Here is a 20,876-nt window from a genome sequence, read left to right on the forward strand (position 1 = left end):
CCTCTCTACCGGAGGCGGGGGCCTTCGGCCAAGATGGCGGCTTACCTGCAGTGGCGGCGCTTCGTTTTCTTCGACAAGGAGCTGGTGAAGGAGCCACTGGGCAATGATGGGGCTGCTCCCGGGGCTGCGCCTGCTTCTGGACCCTCTGCTTCCAAGTTCCTTTGCCTCCCTCCTGGCATCACTGTCTGCGACTCAGGCCGAGGGAGCCTAGTCTTTGGAGATATCCTTCCTGTGGAGCTGCCTCTTCCCTCCCCGAATCCCTGAAGAGATACAGCTGGGATGAAATCTGTCCGTCAGAGGGGTTCGTGTTACGTGCCACTTTCCTTTAGATGGGCGCCCAGTGCTCCTTCTGTGGTCCGAGGGAAGAAAGGAGGAAGTCCGTTCTCTAACTTGTTGCCAACTGAGCGAACAATCCTGGGCGAGTCATTTAACCTCTCTGGGCTTCAATTTCCTTATCTGCAAAAGGGGCGTAAAATAACAATTCGGCAAGGTTTTTTTTTATTGTTTTTGTTTACTTTTAAGATCGATTAAAAGAACGGATGCAAGTTGGCTTTAAAAGATGAATATGTGAGGTGTCATCTCCCCAGCCCAGTATTGTGGGGGAGGAGTTAAATGAGACCATGAGTTTGCTGCTTTGTTTTTCATAATGCTGCCACTAAACTCGGGCCTTTCTTTTCTAATCTTTTTAAGATGGGGAGTTCCCAGAAGATAATCTGTGGAAAAACCCTTGAAAAATATAAAGAGTTGTATGTATGTTAGTTGTTATTTGGGTTCTGCCCTAGATATAAGTATCTCTCCTTGGAAAGGAGGCTCCTTGACTACTCTGCACACATGGAAGGCCAGATATGGTTCTTGCCCCGCTCCCTACAGCTTACCGGGTTCCAGGCTTACAAACTACGGGTGACACACCTGTACCAGTTGAAGCAGCACAACATTCTGGCATCTGTTGGTGAGGATGAAGAGGGGATCAACCCCCTGGTGAGTCCTATAAAGGAAATGGGAAAGACCCAGTAGCCTGAGAATGGCTGTTTGTTGGCGCGTGACTAGCATTCACACATCTGAGGTCTGTCCACAGGTAAAGATCTGGAACCTGGAGAAGAGAGATGGTGGCAATCCACTCTGCACTCGAATCTTCCCTGCCATCCCAGGGGCAGAGCCGACTGTTGTATCTTGTTTGACTGTCCATGAAAATCTCAACTTTATGGCCATCGGTAAGCAGAAAGAAGGCAAAGCTAACACCCCATGATTCTTTATAGATTTTCTTCAGAGTTGCTTCTGCAGTTCATCTTCACTGTTTTCATGAGACCATTTTGTACTGAACTGATGCACTTGAGATTTTAAAGTTTTGGATGGGAAAGCATTTAGTTTTGTTCTTTGAAAATGAGTCACTGAGTCCTGATCTTCATGGTAACCATGAAGTTGGGTAGCAGGAGAAAGAGTGTCACTTCTGACAAGTGCCTCAAGTGGTCTTTTCCCCCTTCTGTGCTTCCTGATCTATTCAGCCTCAATAAAATGCTATTTCTTGCTCTCTTGCAGGTTTCACAGATGGCAGTGTTACACTGAACAAAGGGGACATCACTCGGGACCGGCATAGCAAGACCCAGATTTTGCACAAGGGCAACTATCCTGTTACCGGACTGGCCTTTCGCCAAGCAGGAAAGACCACTCACTTGTTTGTTGTGACAACTGAGAATGTTCAGGTATGACCAGGGCCTCCACTGTTACGGGCAGGCAGGAAAGGCTTTAACGTTGCTCAGAGGGCTAAGGTAGGGAACTGACAAAAGAGGTAGAATTCCTGCAGTTTTCATCATACAACCTTGAATCATTTGCCCAGCTTAATATTTTATTTCCTCCCTTAGGAGACTGGGAAGAGTTAGAGCTAGGAACTCTTGATCTTGTAGTAAAAGACCTAAGTTTTTCTCCTAATTAACTTAAGAGACACTGGACAAGTTGCTTTACTTCTCTGGTTCCTGTGCTCCTAATTTATAACAGCTTAGTCTCAGCAATAGTTTTGTTTCAGCAATGGTTTTTGCATAAAGCAGTAAAATTCTCTTACTTGCTAAATACCTGTAGTAAGTAGTGATAGTAAATACAGAGGAAAGAAATGTACTCTCTGCTTATATATTTAATAGGTGGGTGGTGGTTAATGGAGATGGCAAGCAGCCAGGGAAAGTCTTAGGGTGCTAAGAATTAAGAAGAGAGAGCCAGTGTGGAGGTGGAGATACCTTTGGGAAGGCTTAGATGCCTCCTCCTCAAAGGGAGCCTGTTAACCCCTCTCTTACTTCCTGCAGTCCTACATAGTTTCTGGAAAGGACTACCCTCATGTGGAGTTGGACACCCACGGTTGTGGCCTGCGCTGCTCAGCCCTAAGCGACCCTTCTCAGGACCTGCAGTTCATAGTGGCAGGGGATGAATGTGTCTACTTATACCAGCCTGATGAACGGGGGCCCTGCTTCGCCTTTGAGGGCCATAAACTCATTGCTCACTGGTTTAGAGGCTACCTTGTCATTGTCTCCCGTGACCGGAAGGTTTCTCCCAAGTAAGGACTCCACGGAGAAGCGAAAGGGAGAGGGCTGAACTTGTTCCCCAGAATTAACCTGATTTTAAACTCCTAATGCCTGGATCCCATCAATCTCCTATTTGGTTTTAGGTAGATTGTGCTTACACCTAGATCGGTTATAATGGTTTTTTTTTTTTTTTTTTTTTTTGCTGAAAAGTGTGTGATTTTGCTGCAGACATTTGCTGAGCAGCCCTGATGCGCTAGAATGCTCCAGGGAATTTGGGACCTGGTATTGGGATTTTTACTCCTTGGTCAAAATGAATTGGGTAGAGGAACAAGGGACTGAGTAGTGGAGAAATTGGAAAGTTCTGGCAGATGCAAGACAGGGCGTTTTTCTCTCTGAGCCACCAGAAAGGGCGATGGGGTCTTCAGCGTGATGCAAGTGATCCTTGTCAGATGTTAGTTTTCATTCAGTACTAAGCTCAGTGGCCTACATACACCAGGCACTAATTATTTGTTAAATAATGGATGTTGGACTGGATGTAGTTAATTTTTCAATCTGTTGCCTGTATTAATTATAGGATCCTAAAGGGTAAGACCAGGTCTATATGTTCTCGTCCTACAACTGCTAGCACCATGCTAAATGTTACAGGATGAGCTGCTAGAGGGGCCAAAGCGGTGTCTTGTTCTGGGTGGAATGGGCAGCACCAAAGTTGTATTGGAAAGGAAATCGAGGGGAGCTGAGACAGAGGTGGTACAAATATCTGGGTCTTTTTCTTTCCCACACAGGTCAGAGTTTACCAGCAGGGACTCCCAGAGCTCCGACAAGCAGATTCTCAACATCTATGACCTGTGCAACAAGTTCATAGCCTATAGCACCGTCTTTGAGGATGTAGTAGATGTGCTTGCTGAGTGGGGCTCCCTGTACGTGCTGACACGGGATGGGCGGGTCCACGCACTGCAGGAGAAGGACACACAGACCAAACTGGAGGCAAGGCCACCAGATTCCCAGAGCAGGCCGTGGGCACCCAGATGCAGCTCTAGGAACAGGCTCCCCAAGTCCCTTGGCCAGGGTGTTTCCTTCCCTTTGGGTCACTTACTCAGCTCCCTTAGGGTAGGATTACAAGGCCAGTGGCCTGGGATGAGGCCTTAGAGGGAAGTAGTGGCTGGGAGCCTGAGCCCACTCTCAGGGTCCACTCTTCCTGCCTGTAGAGAACCTTGTGAGGCGAGCTGATGTTGGTCTTGGGGGTATCTGAGAGGTCTCACCCTGTCTAAGACCTAGGCTGATCGGGGCTTCACAACTGTCTGCCTTGTGTGTTGTGGGTGCATTCTGGGAAGGTGTCTTCTCAGGACTGCTTCTTCCAGTTTTCTAATCTCTCTTCCCTTCCAGATGCTGTTTAAGAAGAACCTATTCGAGATGGCGATTAATCTGGCCAAGAGCCAGCATCTGGACAGCGATGGGTTGGCCCAGATCTTCATGCAGTATGGGGACCATCTCTACAGCAAGGGCAACCATGATGGGGCTGTCCAGCAGTATATCCGGTCAGTCTGGAGGCGCTTTAGGATATAGCTGTGAATGCAGGGACAGGCAGCCAGATAGGCTAAAACCTGCACTTGGGGAAGGAGGGTGGACTCCACTGTGAACCGTCTTTTTTTCCTCCAGAAACTGTGATGCCTCAAGTGAGAAGACAGTATACCTTATTGGAAAGGGAATGTTTTGGGTCAAATATTACATGACCAGCATGCAGTTGAGCTAATGAGTATCTGTTATTTTAGATGTTGACTTGACCTTCGTTAATACTCATTTTGATAAGATTCTTTAAAGGGAAAAGGCTATTCATCTCTTGCTTCCACACTTTCTTCCCTCAATACTAATTCTTAAATTAATAAGGGGTCTTAAGAACCTGTCTAGCCTCTTTCCCAACCTCTCTCGAATTCCTGTTTTCACCCAAGTTTAAGAAACAGTGCTCTGGAGCCTTGCTACTCATGTGGTCCATGGTCTAGTAGAATCGACATTGCCTGGGATTTTGTTAGAATTGCAGAATCTCAGGCCTTACTCCAGACGTGCTGAAACAGAATTTGCATTTTAAGAAGATCTTCAAGTGATTCCTATGCCCATGAAAGTTTGAGAAGTACACTGACCCCAATGCTATTTGATGCATATGTCTCCCTAGAACCATTGGAAAGTTGGAGCCATCGTATGTGATCCGCAAGTTCCTGGACGCCCAGCGCATCCACAACCTGACGGCTTACCTGCAGACCCTGCACCGGCAGTCCCTGGCCAATGCCGACCACACCACCCTACTGCTCAACTGCTACACAAAGCTCAAGGACAGCTCGAAGCTGGAGGAATTCATCAAGGTGCAGGGTGGTGTTGGCGGGGGATTCCGTGAGGGCCCCACTGAGCATGAGGGGCTCCACCAGGGCTGCAGAGACAGGGAAGAGCTGACCTTATTTGGGGACCAGAGTCCTCTGGTCTATAAACTAGGAAGAGGAATAGCCTTTTTTGCGAGTTTTCTCCTGTTTTCTCTCTTGGTTTTTTTTTTTTCTTTTTGGCTGCGCTGCGTGGCTTGCCAGATCTCAGTTCCCCCACCAGGGATCAAACCCGGACCCTCAGCAGTGGAAGCGCAGAGTCCTAACTACTGGACCGCCAGGGAATTCCCACCCCTCTTGTTTTTTGCTGCCAGAACTTCTCATGGTATCTAAGCCCAGGGAAGCCCTGTGTTCCCAGACGAGTCCCTCTAATAGTAGAGGCAGAGGAAGACTTTTGGAGAGGCAGGATAACAGTGCTTTAAAAGCATCAACTTTAGGACTTCTCTGGTGGTCCAGTGGTTAAGACTCTACGCTTCCACTGCAGGGGGCACAGGTTCAATCCCTGGTTGGGGAACTAAGATTCTGCATGCCGCTCAGCGCTGCCAAAAAAAAAAAAAAAAAAAAAGCATCAACTTTTTTATTGCCTTAAGAATCTGGTCTTAGAATCAGATGCATATTTCCTTTCCGTTCCCCAACCACAACCTCTCTATGACTGGTTTTGTCTAATGTCTCCCCGGCAGACAAAGAGTGAGAGTGAAGTCCACTTTGATGTGGAGACAGCCATCAAGGTCCTCCGGCAGGCTGGCTACTACTCCCATGCCCTCTATTTGGCTGAGAACCACGCACATCACGAGTGGTACTTGAAGATCCAGCTAGAGGACATCAAGGTAGGTGAGCCTCTTGACACGGCCAGGACCCTGTTCTTTTTCTAGGACATCCCTGGGATGCTGAAAGTGCTTCCTGGTGGGTGAGGCAGGAGCACGTGCTTATTCTGCCCTTTCCCTCTCCACAGAATTATCAGGAGGCCCTTCGATACATCGGCAAGCTTCCTTTTGAGCAGGCAGAGAGCAACATGAAACGCTACGGCAAGATCCTCATGCACCACATACCAGAGCAGACGACCGAGTTGCTAAAGGGACTTTGTACCGACTATCGGCCCAGCCTTGAAGGCCGAGGCGATAGGGAGGCTCCAGGCTGCAGGGTGAGGCCTCAGAGAGAATGGCTTTTGGACAGCAGGGATCCCCTTAGCAGCCCAAGTACCGAGCCCGCTCACTCGGCCACCTCTCCTCCCTTGCCGTCCTAGGCCAACTCAGAGGAGTTCATCCCCATCTTTGCCAACAACCCGCGGGAGCTGAAAGCTTTCCTAGAGCACATGAGTGAGGTGCAGCCTGACTCCCCGCAGGGCATCTATGACACGCTCCTTGAGCTGCGACTCCAGAACTGGGCTCACGAGGAGGAGCCGCAGGTGAGACCTGGCAAAGTGGCCAGAGGCGCTGGAGAGAAACTGCTTCTATTTCTTCCCTGGTTGCCTCTTGCTGCTTTCTTTAGACCAATAACACCTCACCCTTGGGGGCTAAATGGTCCCCCGTGAAGAGGAGATGGGACTGAGGGGAAGAGATAGTTGACTTGCCTGGTCCTGAGAGGCCTTGTCGTTTTTCCCTGATGCCCAGCAGCTCTACCCTCCTCTTTTAGGTCAAAGAGAAGCTTCACGCAGAGGCCATCTCCCTACTGAAGAGTGGTCGCTTCTGTGACGTCTTTGACAAAGCCCTGGTCCTCTGCCAGATGCACGACTTCCAGGATGGAGTCCTTTACCTCTATGAGCAGGGGAAACTGTAAGAGTCTGGGGAATCTCAGGGAAGGGGAACACAGCCGAGCCACTTGTGGGGGACAGCTGCTGATGTGCGCCTTGCCCGGCCGCAGGTTCCAGCAGATCATGCACTATCACATGCAGCACGAGCAGTACCGGCAGGTGCTCGCCGTGTGCGAGCGCCACGGGGAGCAGGAGCCCTCCCTGTGGGAACAGGCGCTCAGCTACTTCGCCCGCAAGGAGGAGGACTGCAAGCAGTACGTGGCGGCCGTGCTTAAGCACATCGAGGGCAAGAACCTCATGCCGCCTCTCCTAGGTACTCCGGAGGACAGGGCGGGCGGCTGGGTGCAGGCTGCCAGCAGTCGGGCTCTGGGGCAGGGGCCCTTCCGTTCTATCCAGAGGGCTGCTTCGTTCATGGTCTTGTTTCCTCCCGGACCCCCATCTCAGTGGTGCAGACCCTGGCCCACAACTCCACGGCCACCCTGTCTGTCATCCGGGACTACCTAGTCCAAAAACTGCAGAAGCAGAGCCAGCAGATCGCGCAGGATGAGCTCCGGGTGCGGCGCTACCGAGAGGAGACCACCCGTATCCGCCAGGAGATCCAGGAGCTGAAGGCGAGGTACTTGGCATCCAGAACTGTGGAGGCGTCCGGGGATAACACTGTTCTTCACAGGGTGTCATTTTTCAAAGACAGGATTGTATGGAGTGTGTTTGAGCATTTCATTCTTGAAGATCTGTTTTGATGGAGGAATTCCAAAGAATGATTTACTACGTAGAACGTGATTTATTGGGCTTTGGAGGATATTGTCTTGTAGCAGGTACTTATCTTGGGTTGGATGGACCTGCTGGGAGGGTGCTGAGACTCCCTGCAGGCCCAGCGTGGGGTCCTCCTGTGACCCGCTTTAGGTGGTAAGAAGAGCAGGGCCTCGTAGTTCTTAACGGGGACCTCTCTCTCCTCATTGCCTCCAACTGCCTTCTCTCTCCACATGGTTCCTGGCCCTGCCCTCACTTTCTGCCACTCTTTTCTGGTCTCCCTTGCCTGTAGTCCGAAGATTTTCCAGAAGACCAAGTGCAGCATCTGTAACAGTGCCTTGGAGTTGCCCTCAGTCCACTTTCTCTGCGGCCACTCCTTCCACCAGCACTGCTTTGAGAGTTACTCAGAAAGTGATGCCGACTGCCCCACCTGCCTCCCTGAAAACCGCAAGGTCATGGATATGATTCGGGCCCAGGAACAGAAGCGAGATCTCCATGATCAGTTCCAGCACCAGGTGGGGATGACGTGACTCCCCAGCCCACAGGGAGGTGGTGAGCGCTGGGGACTGGTGTTCTTTTCTTCTCCTCCTGTGGTTTTTTTTTTTTTAAACATTTTTTATTTCTTTGATGTATCTATTTTATTTATTTATTTTTGGCTGCATCGGGTCTTCGTTGCTGTGCGCAGGCTTTCTCTAGTTGCGGCGAGCGGGGGCTACTCTGTTGCGGTGCGCAGGCTTCTCATTGCAGTGGCTTCTCTTATTTTTTTAAAGAGATGGAATGAGGTGTTCTGTTTTATTTTGATTGATTGATTTTTGGCTGTGTTAGGTCTTCGTTGCTGTGCGCGGGCTTTTTATCTAAGTTGCGTTGAGCAGAGGCTACTCTTCGTTGAGGTGTGCGGGCTTCTCATTGTCGTGGCTTCTCTTGTTGTGGAGCACGAGCTCTAGGCGCGCAGGCTTCAGTAGTTGTGGCTCGCGGGCTCTAGAGCGCAGGCTCAGTAGTTGTGGCCCATGGGCTTAGTTGCTCTGAGGCATGTGGGATCTTCCCAGACCAGGGCTCGAACCTGTGTCCCCTGCATTGGCAGGCGGATTCTTAACTGCTGTGCCACCAGGGAAGCCTGTCCTGTGGGTTTTTTTTTTTTTTTTTCCTGGTACGCGGGCCTCTCATTGTTGTGGCCTCTCCCGTTGCGGAGCACAGGCTCTGGACGCGCAGGCTCAGCGGCCATGGCTCACGGGCCTAGCCGCTCCGCGGCATGTGGGATCTTCCCAGACCGGGGTACGAACCCATGTACCCTGCATCGGCAGGCAGACTCTCAACCACTGCGCCACCAGGGAAGCCCTGTCCTGTGGGTTTTTGACTCGCAACTCTTCTCTTTCCCTGCAGCTCAAGTGCTCCAACGACAGCTTCTCTGTGATTGCTGACTACTTTGGCCGAGGTGTTTTCAACAAATTGACTCTGCTGACCGACCCGCCCACAGCCCGACTGACTGCGAGCCTGGAGGCTGGGCTGCAGAGGGACTTGCTCATACACGCCAGGAGGGGCACTTAAGCGGCTAGTGGGAGGGGTGTGATGGTGGAGGCCCAGCAGCAGGGACATGGGGACAGAGACAGGGCTGTTGCACAGGAGTTAGGCAAACATGCCCAGGACTCTGCTCTCATCTGATGCCATAGCCCTCAGGACTTAAGGGGACTTTCTTTTCCTGCCTCCTTCTTCAGCCAACCTGCCATTTGTCCTGTTGACTTTTTGAGCAGTGTAGATCATTCCAGACCAGAGGGGGAGGGCACCTCAGCAACCTCAGAGTCTGGACAATAGCGGCTTTATTCTCTATCCAAGAGCACCAGGCTGTGCTTGGGTCCTGGCTCCCAGAGTCTATAAATAAAAGCATATAATGATTTCGGGGTTGAAGGATTTATTCTGGGGACTTCCTGGTGATTCTTAACTGTGCAAAATGTACTTCTTTCCCTCTGCTCTCCTAGAGCTCCCCTTCCCTTCCTACAGAGTTCCTTAAAGATGATGTTGACGAGACTTCATTCCAGTAATGAGTGGGGCCTATGGCATCTAGTAGAGTTCAGTTGAAGAACCTCTGCAAAGGCCTGAGGCCTGAGCCCCAAGAGCAGCCCGGACTGAGGACTCTGCTCTATAGTGTGGCTGGTCTCTGTGGCTCTTGTATGGACAGAGTATTCAAGCTGGAGGCAGATTATGGTGGGGAGCCTTGGGCTTTAAAGCCTGCCATCATAATGGGTGGGTTGGTGTCTCTCTGTATTCAGTACCAGATGATAAACAGGATAAAAGGGCCTTTATTGAAACATTTTGTTCCCTCTTCCAAAGTTGTCAATTGAAGTTTGTGTTGCTAAGTGCGTGTAATTGGGGTTACACTGCCCGTTGGAAAACTGCTCTTATGGGGTTGTTTAATTAAAAGAAGTAACTTAAGACATTGTGGTTTAGGTAGTATTTAGAAGAGGCGGATAGAGTACATTACATTGGTAGCAGCTAAGAATACAGACTTTGGATCAGCTGCCCTGAGCTTGATTCTTAGTTTCACTTAGGGCAACTCTGAACCTTCTCTGAACCTCAGTTTCTTCGTCTGAACATGAGGAATTAACAACATCTTTCTAGTACGGCTGTTATGATGAAGGTCAAAGGAGCCAATCAATGGATGTGTTACTGGTCCCCAAGAGGTCAGTGACCCCTCAGTGGGTCCTTTGCCTGGAGTTGCAAATTCCGGTCAAACAACACCGTGTTCGGTATAGCAGAGCAGAAACTATTCATTGATCAAGGAATGGAGAAGGGAGAGCACATGCTCTAAAGACACCTTCTCCCCCAAGGGAGGGCAGTAAGAGAATTTAAGGGATAGGAGGCAGACATGTCATCAGGGCTCTAGGAAAGGGGCAGAGATTTTGGGGTGGGGGGCGGAGCTGGGGCATCACAGCCTTCCACGTGGCAGGGATTTGCGCCTAGCAGAGTACAAATATCCCCCTTGGGCGGGGATCTTGGCATGGTAATGAAGCAAAGGTAGCTTTAGGACACTACCAGGTCCTGTGGTCAAGTCAGAGCTAGTTCGGGGCTGTTGACCACTGCGTATCTCTTAAAGCTCAGTTGCAAAACATCTCTGTCAAATACCAGGTGCTTTTGAAACACAGAGATAAGTCACGGCTGGAATCTTGTAGCCCTCAGGCTGGTATGGATGACAGGTGTCCAGTTATTTGAAAGTGGTTAATACGTGGTTATTAGTACCGTTAATGGATAAAGCACTTGTACTCACAAGCCCTTTTCCCACTAACACTAATAATGTGTTGTCACTCCCATTTCAGTTACTTGTCTTTAGTTGTCTACTTCACGGTTGTAGCAGAAGCAGCACCACATAAGCTGCACTAATTGCTTGTGCCACAGCTAAGGAGATAAAGCTGTGGAATTCTGGGTGACTAGCTTTCAGAAGCAGGCCTCTTTCATTTGTAGACGTTGAATGCAGCCTGGGGGCATGGTAAGTTGCTCAAGTAGCCTTTAACTTGACGCCACATTGTAGGGTTAATCTCCTTTTCCTCTCGGCACGCCTACTTTTGGTTTATTGACGTTCCCTTGGGTGGCGGTAGGAGGGACTGAAAAGAACGAACTTTGTGGATAAATCTGGGAAGCGTATCTTGGCCACTGACCGTCGGTATTCCTGGCTAGGTAAAAGTAAAAATGAACAGTTGCTGGGCCTGGGTCTCAAACGGGGAAGACCAGGGCCAGCCTGGGGGAGTAGGGGCGGTAACGCAAGGTAAGATCTTCTCTGTTGCAATCGTTCTAATTCCCGCCCAGGGGAGGTCTAGCCCCTCTGGGGCGGGGCCGGAAGTGACGCAGGCCCTTAGCGGAGCCGGGAGTGTGTGGCTGCCGGAGGATTGCGAGCTCCGCGTGCGCCCAGTGCCCGGCCGGCCGGAGCCTTCGGCTTGCCCGACTCCGGAGGACACGGGCAGCAGCCTCCGGCCTACTTCCCGCACACAGCCATGTCTGGTAACGGCGACGCGGCCGCAACGGCGGTGAGTCCTGAGCCGGTGACCCTCGCAGCTTCGGTCTTCTGCACTAGCAGTGCCACGATTGGCCCCAAGTTGCCACTCTCCGTCGTCAATTGGTCGGGACGGTTATCTGTCTGGTTTTTTTTTTTTTTTTTTTTTTGGTTCTAACAGTTTTTAAAGGGCCAGTAGTTGGGTTGCCCTTAGGGGAATCAGAGAGCGGTGGGGGCGGACTTAAGAGCAGATCGATTGTCTCGAACGGAACCCCGTTCCTGCGGGGATCTGGATGGGATTCCATGAGGCATGGCTTCCGCGGCTCTAGATATAGTGACCCAACATAGGAAAATTCGTCTGCACGAGACAGGGTGCTATTCCCCGGGATCCCTTCACACGAGACAGGTCCTATTCGAGATTCAGCCACTTTGGGGAAGTGTTCCATTTTGGATCCAGAGAGGAGAGTGTACCTCGAATTCTCCGAACTGCACACAAACGTCTTGGAAGTGCACCTTCTCTGCTTTTTTTCTTTTTAATGGACACCCAGCCCCAGCCTACACTCAAAACTGCGCCAGCCTACACTCAAAACTCCTCAACTGAGACACATCATTGGGTTACTACCATGGACGGGGGACGCCCTTGGGCCTTCCTATTCCTAGCCTGGGGTCCCAGTTCTGGGCTTGTGCAGATGCAGACTGCAGAGCCCATGAGGCCAACGTCAGCCTGAGATAAGAAAGGAGTGGGGCAGCTGCCCTATCTCTCCCTGACCTATGTGCTGGTAAGGAGTGGGATTCTGTGCCATTGCTGACATTCCTGAGTGCTGGACTAGGAGTAAGAAGATTTGGATTCCAGCTCTCTACCCATGATTAACCCTGTGGCCCTGGGCAAGTCACTTTGCTCCTCAGAGCCAGACTTTGCTTCTGTAACGTAGTTCCAGAGATGCCTGCCCTGTCTACCTGATAGGTTGTTATGAAGATTAAAAGCAATAGCTCTAGGATATACATGCTCAATAAGGAATTTTTTACTGGAACAATTTGACTTGAATATGCTGTGCAGAATCAATGAAATTAAGGGATTGTTTGAACATAGCAGTTTCTGGGACCTTAGATTCCTTTCTGTGGGCTGCCTGTGGCCCAGAATTTTAGTTGCCATGTTTAGCATTTCCAACCTAGCCTAATTTGCTTAGGGTCCCCCAGGGTTTATTTATTGGAGAAGTGATAGCTGTGGAGTAGACTAGAGTCCAAGAGCCGCCAGCTGTCACCTCCTCCAGCAACAGAGGCCCCAGATACCTGACTGCAGAAGAACTCTGTAGGATGAAGATCCCAGAGCAGGGGAAGTTGATAGTATCTATAGTGATCACTGTCTGATCTGGGAATAAATAGGACCTCAGACTGGAGAACCCAGTTCTGCCTGCTTGGCACTGAATACCTTTGTCCAAGGTGCCCTGGCAAGAGGAAGAGGCATGGCCCTTTGAGTTCTTGGCTTGGTCTCTGACATCCTAATATTTCCTTTGTGGTGAAACCAGAGGCTGCACTCTAGGTGAATGGACATTAGACAGCTCACCCTCTTAGTCTTACAGAATATCAAAAGCAGAAGATACTTGAGTGCAAACTTCTTCATTTTATAGATGAACAAACAGGTTTATAGATGAACAAATAAGATGATGTGTTCAAGTTCGCCCAGCCAAGAGGCTGAGCAGGACTGTACGTCAGATCTGTCGATCCCAGTCGTGCATTCCGTCCAGATTACGGGATCCATAGTGCAGCAGCTGTGGGGTAGCTCTTATGGCATCTAGGTGGCACTGAAGCTTTCTCAAGTGCCGCTCCGTTGTGGATGCTGAACTTGTCCTCAGTGACTCAGCTCATGGTCCCCTGTGTGGCCCCAGCTGTCCTGCCCCTGCCTGCTGCAGGCCCCACCCTCCCTGGGGCCAGACTGATAGACCTTATCTCTCTACCCACCTGGCTGAGTGCAGCATTCCTACTGCCTTAGCTTGGATGGGCTTCAGGGCTTAGTGTCCTGGTCATTACAGCAACAGCAGGTCCTACTGTCACTTCTGTCTGGTCTCTGCTTCTCTGGATCCCTGAGGAGCCAGAAGGTATTGTTGGGGAAGGTAAAGGGACCAGTCTTGGGGAGGGGAGTGTTTCCCCACTCGAAGGCTCAGCTGGCCACAGACCAGGGGCTGAGGTTCCTTTCTTCCAAGCCAGTGATTCTGGTTCTTGGACAAGGTGTTGAGGAACACAAAGAGCAGCAGGGACTGTGACCTGGGGACTTTTTCTGCAGGAAGAAAACAGCTCAAAGATGAGAGTGATTCGCGTGGGTACCCGCAAGAGCCAGGTGAGTGTAAGTACCGGGGTGGAGGAGGTTTGTCAGAAGACTTCTGTGTTCACAGTATTATAAGTTGGGGGGCCCAGAGCGTTATCAGCAGCTCGGGGATGGAAGAAATGGGGTGACTGAGTATCAAATCCCATGCAGGATGACAGATTGCATTCTGTAAAGAGATAGTCCCTGGGCTGGGAAGTTGGGGTACAAAGGACTCCCAGGCCAGACCCCCCCCTTCCTAGGTGGGCATTCAATCCCCTCTCTGAATTCCAATCCTTTCAGGATCTCCCTGACCCTGTGAGGGTCTGACCTTAGGGTGGTGGCCAGAGGACAGGACTAACCTGAATTTCTACCCCCAGCTGGCCCGCATACAGACGGATAGTGTGGTGGCAACGCTGAAAGCCTTATACCCAGGCCTGCAGTTTGAAATCAGTGAGTTTTCTGGAAAGGAATGGAAGCTAATGGGAAGCCTTTAACCCCTGGAGGGGAGAACACAGTGTTTCTGGCTTTGTCTTGCACCAAAGCTTGGTTCTGTTGCCTCTGAGAATTCTTCTTGGCTGTCCCCGGTTTGGAGGGCCCTTTCCTTCTCTGAACACCTCCAGCTCTGACTACCTGGGCTAGCCTGGCATTTATCATCTGCTTCGGGTCTTTTTGTGATTACGTCTGGTCTTCCTCCTAGATTGTACATTCCCAGAGGGTAGGGACTGGGGCTTATGTGCCTCTGTATCCACCAACAATCTTAGCACAAGTGCTCAGCTCAGTAGGGGCTCAATAAATGCTGATCACTGAACGTCTGGTTTGTTGATTCTCTCCTCAGTTGCTATGTCCACCACAGGAGACAAGATTCTTGATACTGCTCTCTCTAAGGTAACATTTTCCATCCAACGCTTTTCCCCCTCCTCTTTCCTTCCCCCAAAAGATTCACCCTGAGGCTCTTTCTTGCCTGGCAGATTGGAGAGAAGAGCCTGTTTACCAAGGAGCTGGAACACGCGCTGGAGAGGAATGAGTAAGTGATAGCAGGGAGCATGGCGCCCTCCCAGGTTCTCGCTAGGACCCCAGTGCACATCAGACCTGGGTATCAGCTAGACTGTTGGGCTTAAACGCTTGGATAGGCTAGAGGGGGGCTCATATGTGAGTTTTTCAGGCCTCAGAAAAGGAGAGTGTCCTGGTTCTGAGCCATCTGGCTGCCTGGGGGTGCAGGACTGGCTGGGGGAGGGGGATGAAAGGGAGTGTAGGAGGGGAGCAGGTCTCTGGGACCCAAGGTCTCAGAAAGGCCTGCTTCCTGAACCGCTCTAGGCTCTGCCAGTGACGTACAGGCAGGAGTGGGTGGAGAAGGGCTGGGGACGTGCTGCTCAGACCCCTTCTCCTTCTCTCTCTGCCATCTCTCTAGAGTGGACCTGGTTGTTCACTCCTTGAAGGACCTGCCCACGGTGCTTCCTCCTGGCTTCACCATTGGAGCCATCTGCAAGTAAGAGTCCTGCCAGTCAGGGGGCCTCGGCATGGGGTAGACATCATATTAACCTTGACTTTTCCCTTTGGGACTTGGCCTCTGCCTCTAGGCTGTCTCCCCTGCCCTGAGGAGTGTCAAGCATGGCAGAAAACTCAGAAAATGCCAGTTAGTTGACTATTGAGAGAGCCTGGAAGTGACCTGAACCGAGATCTCTCCCTTATTCTATGACTTTCCCTCCATCCCCAGGCGGGAGAGCCCCTATGATGCTGTGGTCTTTCACCCAAAATTTGTTGGGAAGACCCTAGAAACCTTGCCAGAGAAGAGGTGAGTGGGGCCTGGATAGGCATCTTGGTGGGATGTGCACAGAAGATGGAGGGGTGGGAGGAGGAGGAAAGGAACAGTGCCTGCCTAGTTAAATCTCATGCGACTTAAATCTCATTTTAAACCATCTCTCTGAGCAGCGTGGTGGGAACTAGCTCCCTGCGGAGAGCGGCCCAGCTGCAGAGAAAGTTCCCACATTTGGAGTTCAAGAGTATTGTATCCTTATAACGGAGGGAGGAGGCAGCAGCCAAGGAGGAAGACCAGGTCCAGAGGGCCCTGGGAGTTGTGAGAGTGGAAGGGGCTTCCAGAGGAAGTGGACCATGGATGCAGTGGACTGCCTGCCCTCCCATTCATCCACCCATCCATCCATCCATCCGTCCATTCATTCATAATCCTTTCATGTTTTCTTAGCCCCAGGCAAGTGCCTGGCACTGGGGATATGATGAGCAAGATCAACATTGTCCCTGCTTACACGGAGTTTACATTTTAGTGCTGGAGACAGACAACCAGGCATTGATAATACAGAGTGATACTGAATAATGATTACATCGAGGGAGGGGGGTTGGGGGGGGTGCTTCCATTTAAATTTAAATAATTAAAAATTGGTTTTATTATAGTTGATTTACAGCGTTGTGTTAGTTTCTGGTGTATAGCAAGTGATTGTTGTACATATATATACATATTCCTTTTCATATTCTTTTCCATTGTAGTTTATTGCAAGATATTGAATATAGTTCCCTGTGCTATATAATAGGACCTTGTTGTTTATTTTATATATAGTAGTTTGCATCTGCTAATCCCAAACTCCTAATTTATCTCCCCCCATCCCCTTTCCCCTTTGGTAACCATAACTCCATTTTTATTTTATATTCCACTATATCGTTTTGATCTTTACAATGTTATATGTTTGTAAAACTGATTTTCAAAATAGTATTCGCTAAGTGCTCCAGTGCACAAAGTAGGGAATTCTCTGGAAGCTTCTAGCTGGAACATCTAAACACAGAGTTGAGAGTCAAGGAAGGCTTCTCAGAAGTCTTGTAACCTTGGGCAAGTTATTAAATAAATTAAAACCTCTCTATCATTTTTCTCATCTGTAAAATGGAGATGATAATACTACCTACGTCATAGGGTTGTGAAAATTAAATTAATTGACATATCTAAAGCGTCTGGCATGTAGTAAGTATGAGGTAAGTGTTAGCTGTTGTCATTAGGCTGAGAACTCAAAGGTGAGAAGTTAGCAGATTGAGAGACTCAGGCAAAGGGAACAGCATAAGGCTCCAGACTGCCCAAAGCTTGTGGTCCTTAGCGCCTCTCCACAGCGGGGAAACCTCAACACACGGCTTCGGAAGCTGGATGAGCTGCAGGAGTTCAGTGCCATCATCCTGGCCGCAGCTGGCCTGCAGCGCATGGGCTGGCAGAACCGGGTGGGGCAGGTAGGGCCTGCCACTCTTCACGCCCCGGTTGATCTTCATCTCCTTCCTGCTTGTGTTCTCTTTTTGAATCCCACCTCTAACAGTGCAAGCTGGAAATGAGTCCCAGGTTGGGAAGACTGGGGATCAGAGGCCAAACTCCCACTCTTGCCTCTCCAGCCCTTCTGTATGCTAGAAAAGCCCCATCTCACTGCTGTGTGCTTTTAGGCACTCCCACCTCCACCCTTCTGACTGCCTCTTCTGCCCCCACAGATCCTGCACCCTGAGGAGTGCATGTATGCTGTGGGTCAGGTATGCTTGACCAGGGAAGCCGTGTATTGATGTGTCCCTTTCTTTTGTTTTCAACCAAGAACACTCCCAGAGAGGGGCAAGCCTTGGGAGGCTACTGGCCCAAAAGGACCTGGCAAACAGGTGGAAGTAGGCTGGTTCCCATCCTTAGCTCCATTGGTTGGGGAAAGATTGGCCCTGATATCTTAGGCTATTTTTCCATCAGGGGGCTCTGGGAGTGGAAGTTCGAGCCAAGGACCAGGACATCTTGGATCTGGTGGGTGTGTTGCATGATCCTGAGACTTTGCTTCGCTGCATTGCTGAACGGGCCTTCCTGAGGCACCTGGTAGGGCCTGTGCTCTTGTGGAGGGGTGGGTACCTGGAGAGCTGGGAAGGGTAGTGGGGAGATTTCTCAAATTATTGCTCTGTATTTAGTGGTAACTCATCCTTCAAAGTATGGACAGGACCCAGGTCTGGGCTGCTACCTCATTTTCAGTTATGTCCTTAGAGGAGTCTGTTATCTCTGAGGACTCTGGTTACAGGGTGTTGGTAAGGGTCCTTGGAGCTCACAGGGAGAACTTGTTGCAGGAAGGAGGCTGCAGTGTGCCAGTGGCAGTGCATACAGCTATGAAGGATGGGCAAGTAAGCAGGGGAAGATGGGTGGGAGGGCAGGGAAGGGACTCTGGCATTTCTCCTGTGCATCCTGAGCTGCCAGCAAGAAAAGCCCAGGTTTCTAAGCAGTTCCCTCTCACAATATGCTGAGGCAACTGTTTCTTTCCCAGCTATACCTGACTGGAGGAGTCTGGAGTCTGAATGGCGCAGATAGCATGCAAGAGACGATGCAGGCCACCATCCATGTCCCTGCCCAGGTGCCAAGGCTGGAGGGTGACGGAGAGGGTAAAAAACACGTCTGTATGTTACTTCCCCTTTTGTGCTCACCAAATCCTACCCTCCTTCCCTTACCCAGCATGAAGATGGCCCTGAGGATGATCCACAGCTGGTGGGCATCACTGCCCGGAACATTCCACGACGAGCCCAGCTGGCTGCTGAGAGCCTGGGCATCAGCCTGGCCACCTTGTTGCTGAACAAAGGAGCCAAGAACATCTTGGATGTTGCACGGCAGCTCAATGATGCCCACTAACTGGTCTGTGGGGCACAGGTGCCTGGGTTGCTGGTGCCCCGTGCCTACATCCCAGCCCTCAGTGCCCCAGTCTCACTGTTACCTGGGGGGTGATTACCCAGGGGATGGAACTGCAGGGGCGGAGACTTAGAGACTTGTCTCAACTTGGGGCCTTGGTGATGCCTTTTCTCCTCAGTAGGTGGAGGCTTAGTCTCTAGAGAAAAAACATCTAACAAGCCACAGCCTTTGAATGTAACCAACTCAACTAATAAACTAGATTTGAAGGTGGCTTTGTTTTTGATGGGGTTGCAGGAAAGAAAGATAAGGACAAACACAAGACCCTTTGCTCCTTACCTCAGAGGCTAAGACCCCTGTCCAAAGTTCTCCTGGAATACATTGCCTTCTGTTTCTGTCTCAGTAGTTCTGACAGAATAAATTGTCTCCCAGGGAACACCAAGAAAGAACCATAATCTTATAATCTACGATTTGCCGCTCCAGTTAACGATAAAGCCTTTGTATCAGATAGCTCCCCTCCCCCACTACCTTTAGGAATCTACAGTCATCGATCCTACAACCCGTCTGCAAAATGAAGAGACACCTCACTGTTTAAAAAAGAAAATCCTTTAATAAACAAAATTAGTCCATCTGAAACTCCCCAATACCTAAAGTACTGTCTTGGATGGGTTAGCTGCAAAATTCCAGTTCCGAGGCCAACGGCGACTCAGTCCAGATGGGGATTAACGGACTAGTGCTGGTATCTAGGTGCTTGGCTTGCGGAGCGGACCCGCCGGGAGGGGCGCGGGTCCAGGGGCAGGACTCCCGCAGACCCCGACACCGCGGGAGATGCTCACGCCGCGAAGTGTGTCTTCCGGGACGCGCACAGGCCTGCGAGTGGAGATGGAGGGAGCGCGGACGTGCAAGGCTCGGGATCCGGCAGCAAAGGGCGTCCCGGGACAAATGAAGTGACCGACTGACTCCGCCGTCAACCGAGTCCCGTCCGGAGCACCGGGCTGGTGGGGAACGCGCGCGCGCGCGGCCGCCCGCACCGACTCACCTTCCCCACCACGCGCCCCGGCCCTGCGTCAGCGCGGCCGGCCCAGCCTTCTAGAAGGTGCCGCGGCCTCCCCGCAGCCCATCAGCATTCGGGGGCCAGGCCGGCCGAGTCACGAGCTCGCTCCTGGCACCGAGCGGCGTTCAAACGGCCGCCCTCCGCCGAGCCACGGCTGGAGCGAGCCGCGCGGGGGAGGGGCAGGCCGCGCGGCGGCGGCGGGGCCGCGGAGGGGGCGAGTGAGCTGCCGCCCGGCCGGGAGCCCGACGCGGCCCAGCTCTTTCCGTGAGCGTTGTGGTGGCCCTTAAAAGGGCCTTTGTGGTGGCGAGGGGAGGGGCCAGGCGGCGGCGGTGGTGGCGGCGGCGCGGGCGCCCTCAGTACTCTTGCGAGGCCTGGGTGGCCTTCTTGCCGCCCGCGGGCGCCTTCGGCCCCACGGCGGCGCTGGTCTTCTTGGGCAGCAGTACGGCCTGGATGTTGGGCAGGACGCCTCCCTGGGCGATCGTCACGCCGCCCAGCAGCTTGTTGAGCTCCTCGTCGTTGCGGATGGCCAGCTGCAGGTGGCGGGGGATGATCCGCGTCTTCTTGTTGTCGCGGGCCGCGTTGCCCGCCAGCTCCAGGATCTCGGCTGTGAGGTACTCGAGCACCGCCGCCAGATAGACCGGCGCGCCGGCGCCCACCCGCTCGGCGTAGTGTCCCTTCCGCAACAGCCGGTGCACGCGGCCCACGGGGAACTGGAGGCCCGCTCGCGACGAGCGCGACTTGGCCTTGGCGCGGGCCTTACCGCCTGTCTTGCCGCGGCCCGACATGCTGCGCGAGGTAGAGGAAGGGAGAGGAGGGCTGCTCACGAGACTAAGGCACAGCCGTCCGCCGCAGTCCAACTGCTGCCGCGCGCGCCCAAGGGCCGCCCTTATAAGCCCCCAGGGCGCACCCCCGCGTCCTCCTGATTGGCTCTTTTCTCCAATACCCGCCTCCGGTTGGCTGCGGTTAACCCTTCGATGACGCGCCTCAGCTGAGGGAACGCGCCCGCCAATTGGCCGAATTTGAAAACCTTTTGCCCGGGGAAAAGGCAAGGAGGAGCAGCAGCAAGCAGTCAGCCAACCACTCCCGGGTGTAGCCAATCCAAGTGAAGCGCGCCAGATTTAAACCCTACAGCCCAGACCAGAGCCGGAAGACAAAGAGGGTGGAGTCTGAAGTCACCTCAAGAGCCTCAGGGAAGTCTGTGCGGGTCTAGGATTTTTAAAGGAAAGGGGTCAACACTACGGCTACCTCTTCCTCCGGTCCCAGGTCTGGTCACTCCCTCCTCCTGCCTGGCAAAGGGAGAGTGAAAAAGGGAAGGAATGAGACCCCCTGAAAGTCCAACCCCATACCAGAGAACAGATAACACCGATCTTATGGCCCTTTATGCCACCTGAGCAGCAGGATTTCCTATTTATTCAACATGTTCTTTCTGGTCTGTTCTTTCTGTTCCCTTCTTGCTAGGAGGGGCCTGATGTACTGAAAGAAAAAGGATGGGGCAGAGAGATAGGCATCCTCTCCGAGGAAATGCCTCCACCAACCCTCCCAGTCTA

At 51.8% G+C, this 20,876-nt stretch overlaps 3 protein-coding genes across 6 annotated transcripts; 2 read left to right on the forward strand and 1 right to left on the reverse strand.

Annotated features, from left to right (window-relative positions):
• Positions 1 to 20: 20 nt before the first annotated feature.
• Positions 21 to 9,719, forward strand: VPS11 (VPS11 core subunit of CORVET and HOPS complexes). Its single transcript, XM_030838915.3, has 16 exons — positions 21 to 220; positions 830 to 978; positions 1,076 to 1,211; positions 1,537 to 1,700; positions 2,292 to 2,539; positions 3,290 to 3,491; positions 3,891 to 4,042; positions 4,675 to 4,861; positions 5,554 to 5,700; positions 5,826 to 6,014; positions 6,117 to 6,278; positions 6,506 to 6,645; positions 6,734 to 6,936; positions 7,068 to 7,239; positions 7,666 to 7,888; positions 8,754 to 9,719. Exons 1-16 carry the CDS (start codon positions 34 to 36, stop codon positions 8,916 to 8,918), a joined length of 2,826 nt encoding a protein of 941 aa, XP_030694775.1. The 5' UTR covers positions 21 to 33; the 3' UTR covers positions 8,919 to 9,719.
• Positions 9,720 to 11,202: 1,483 nt separating this feature from the next.
• On the forward strand, positions 11,203 to 18,922 carry HMBS (hydroxymethylbilane synthase). Of its 4 annotated transcripts, none has more exons than XM_030839026.3 (14): positions 11,203 to 11,386; positions 13,634 to 13,687; positions 14,032 to 14,104; positions 14,490 to 14,539; positions 14,623 to 14,678; positions 15,063 to 15,140; positions 15,369 to 15,446; positions 15,584 to 15,659; positions 16,763 to 16,876; positions 17,126 to 17,164; positions 17,367 to 17,486; positions 17,729 to 17,782; positions 17,923 to 18,009; positions 18,108 to 18,920. In XM_030839026.3, the coding sequence occupies exons 1-14, from the start codon at positions 11,354 to 11,356 to the stop codon at positions 18,279 to 18,281; spliced, it is 1,086 nt and encodes a 361-aa protein (XP_030694886.1). In that variant the 5' UTR covers positions 11,203 to 11,353; the 3' UTR covers positions 18,282 to 18,920. The 4 variants fall into 4 exon arrangements, with proteins under 4 accessions (XP_030694886.1, XP_030694876.1, XP_060160162.1 ...); XM_030839016.3 differs by having other exon boundaries at positions 11,226 to 11,386; positions 13,634 to 13,693; positions 18,108 to 18,922; XM_060304179.2 differs by lacking the exon at positions 11,203 to 11,386 and adding an exon at positions 11,491 to 12,131 and having other exon boundaries at positions 13,634 to 13,693; positions 18,108 to 18,922.
• Positions 18,852 to 20,202, reverse strand: H2AX (H2A.X variant histone). Its single transcript, XM_030839053.2, has one exon. The coding sequence runs from the start codon at positions 20,112 to 20,114 to the stop codon at positions 19,683 to 19,685; it is 432 nt and encodes a 143-aa protein (XP_030694913.1). The 5' UTR covers positions 20,115 to 20,202; the 3' UTR covers positions 18,852 to 19,682.
• Between the last annotated feature and the right edge of the window lie 674 nt (positions 20,203 to 20,876).

Source organism: Globicephala melas, chromosome 8 (assembly GCF_963455315.2).
Source record: "Globicephala melas chromosome 8, mGloMel1.2, whole genome shotgun sequence".
NCBI lineage: Eukaryota > Metazoa > Chordata > Mammalia > Artiodactyla > Delphinidae > Globicephala > Globicephala melas.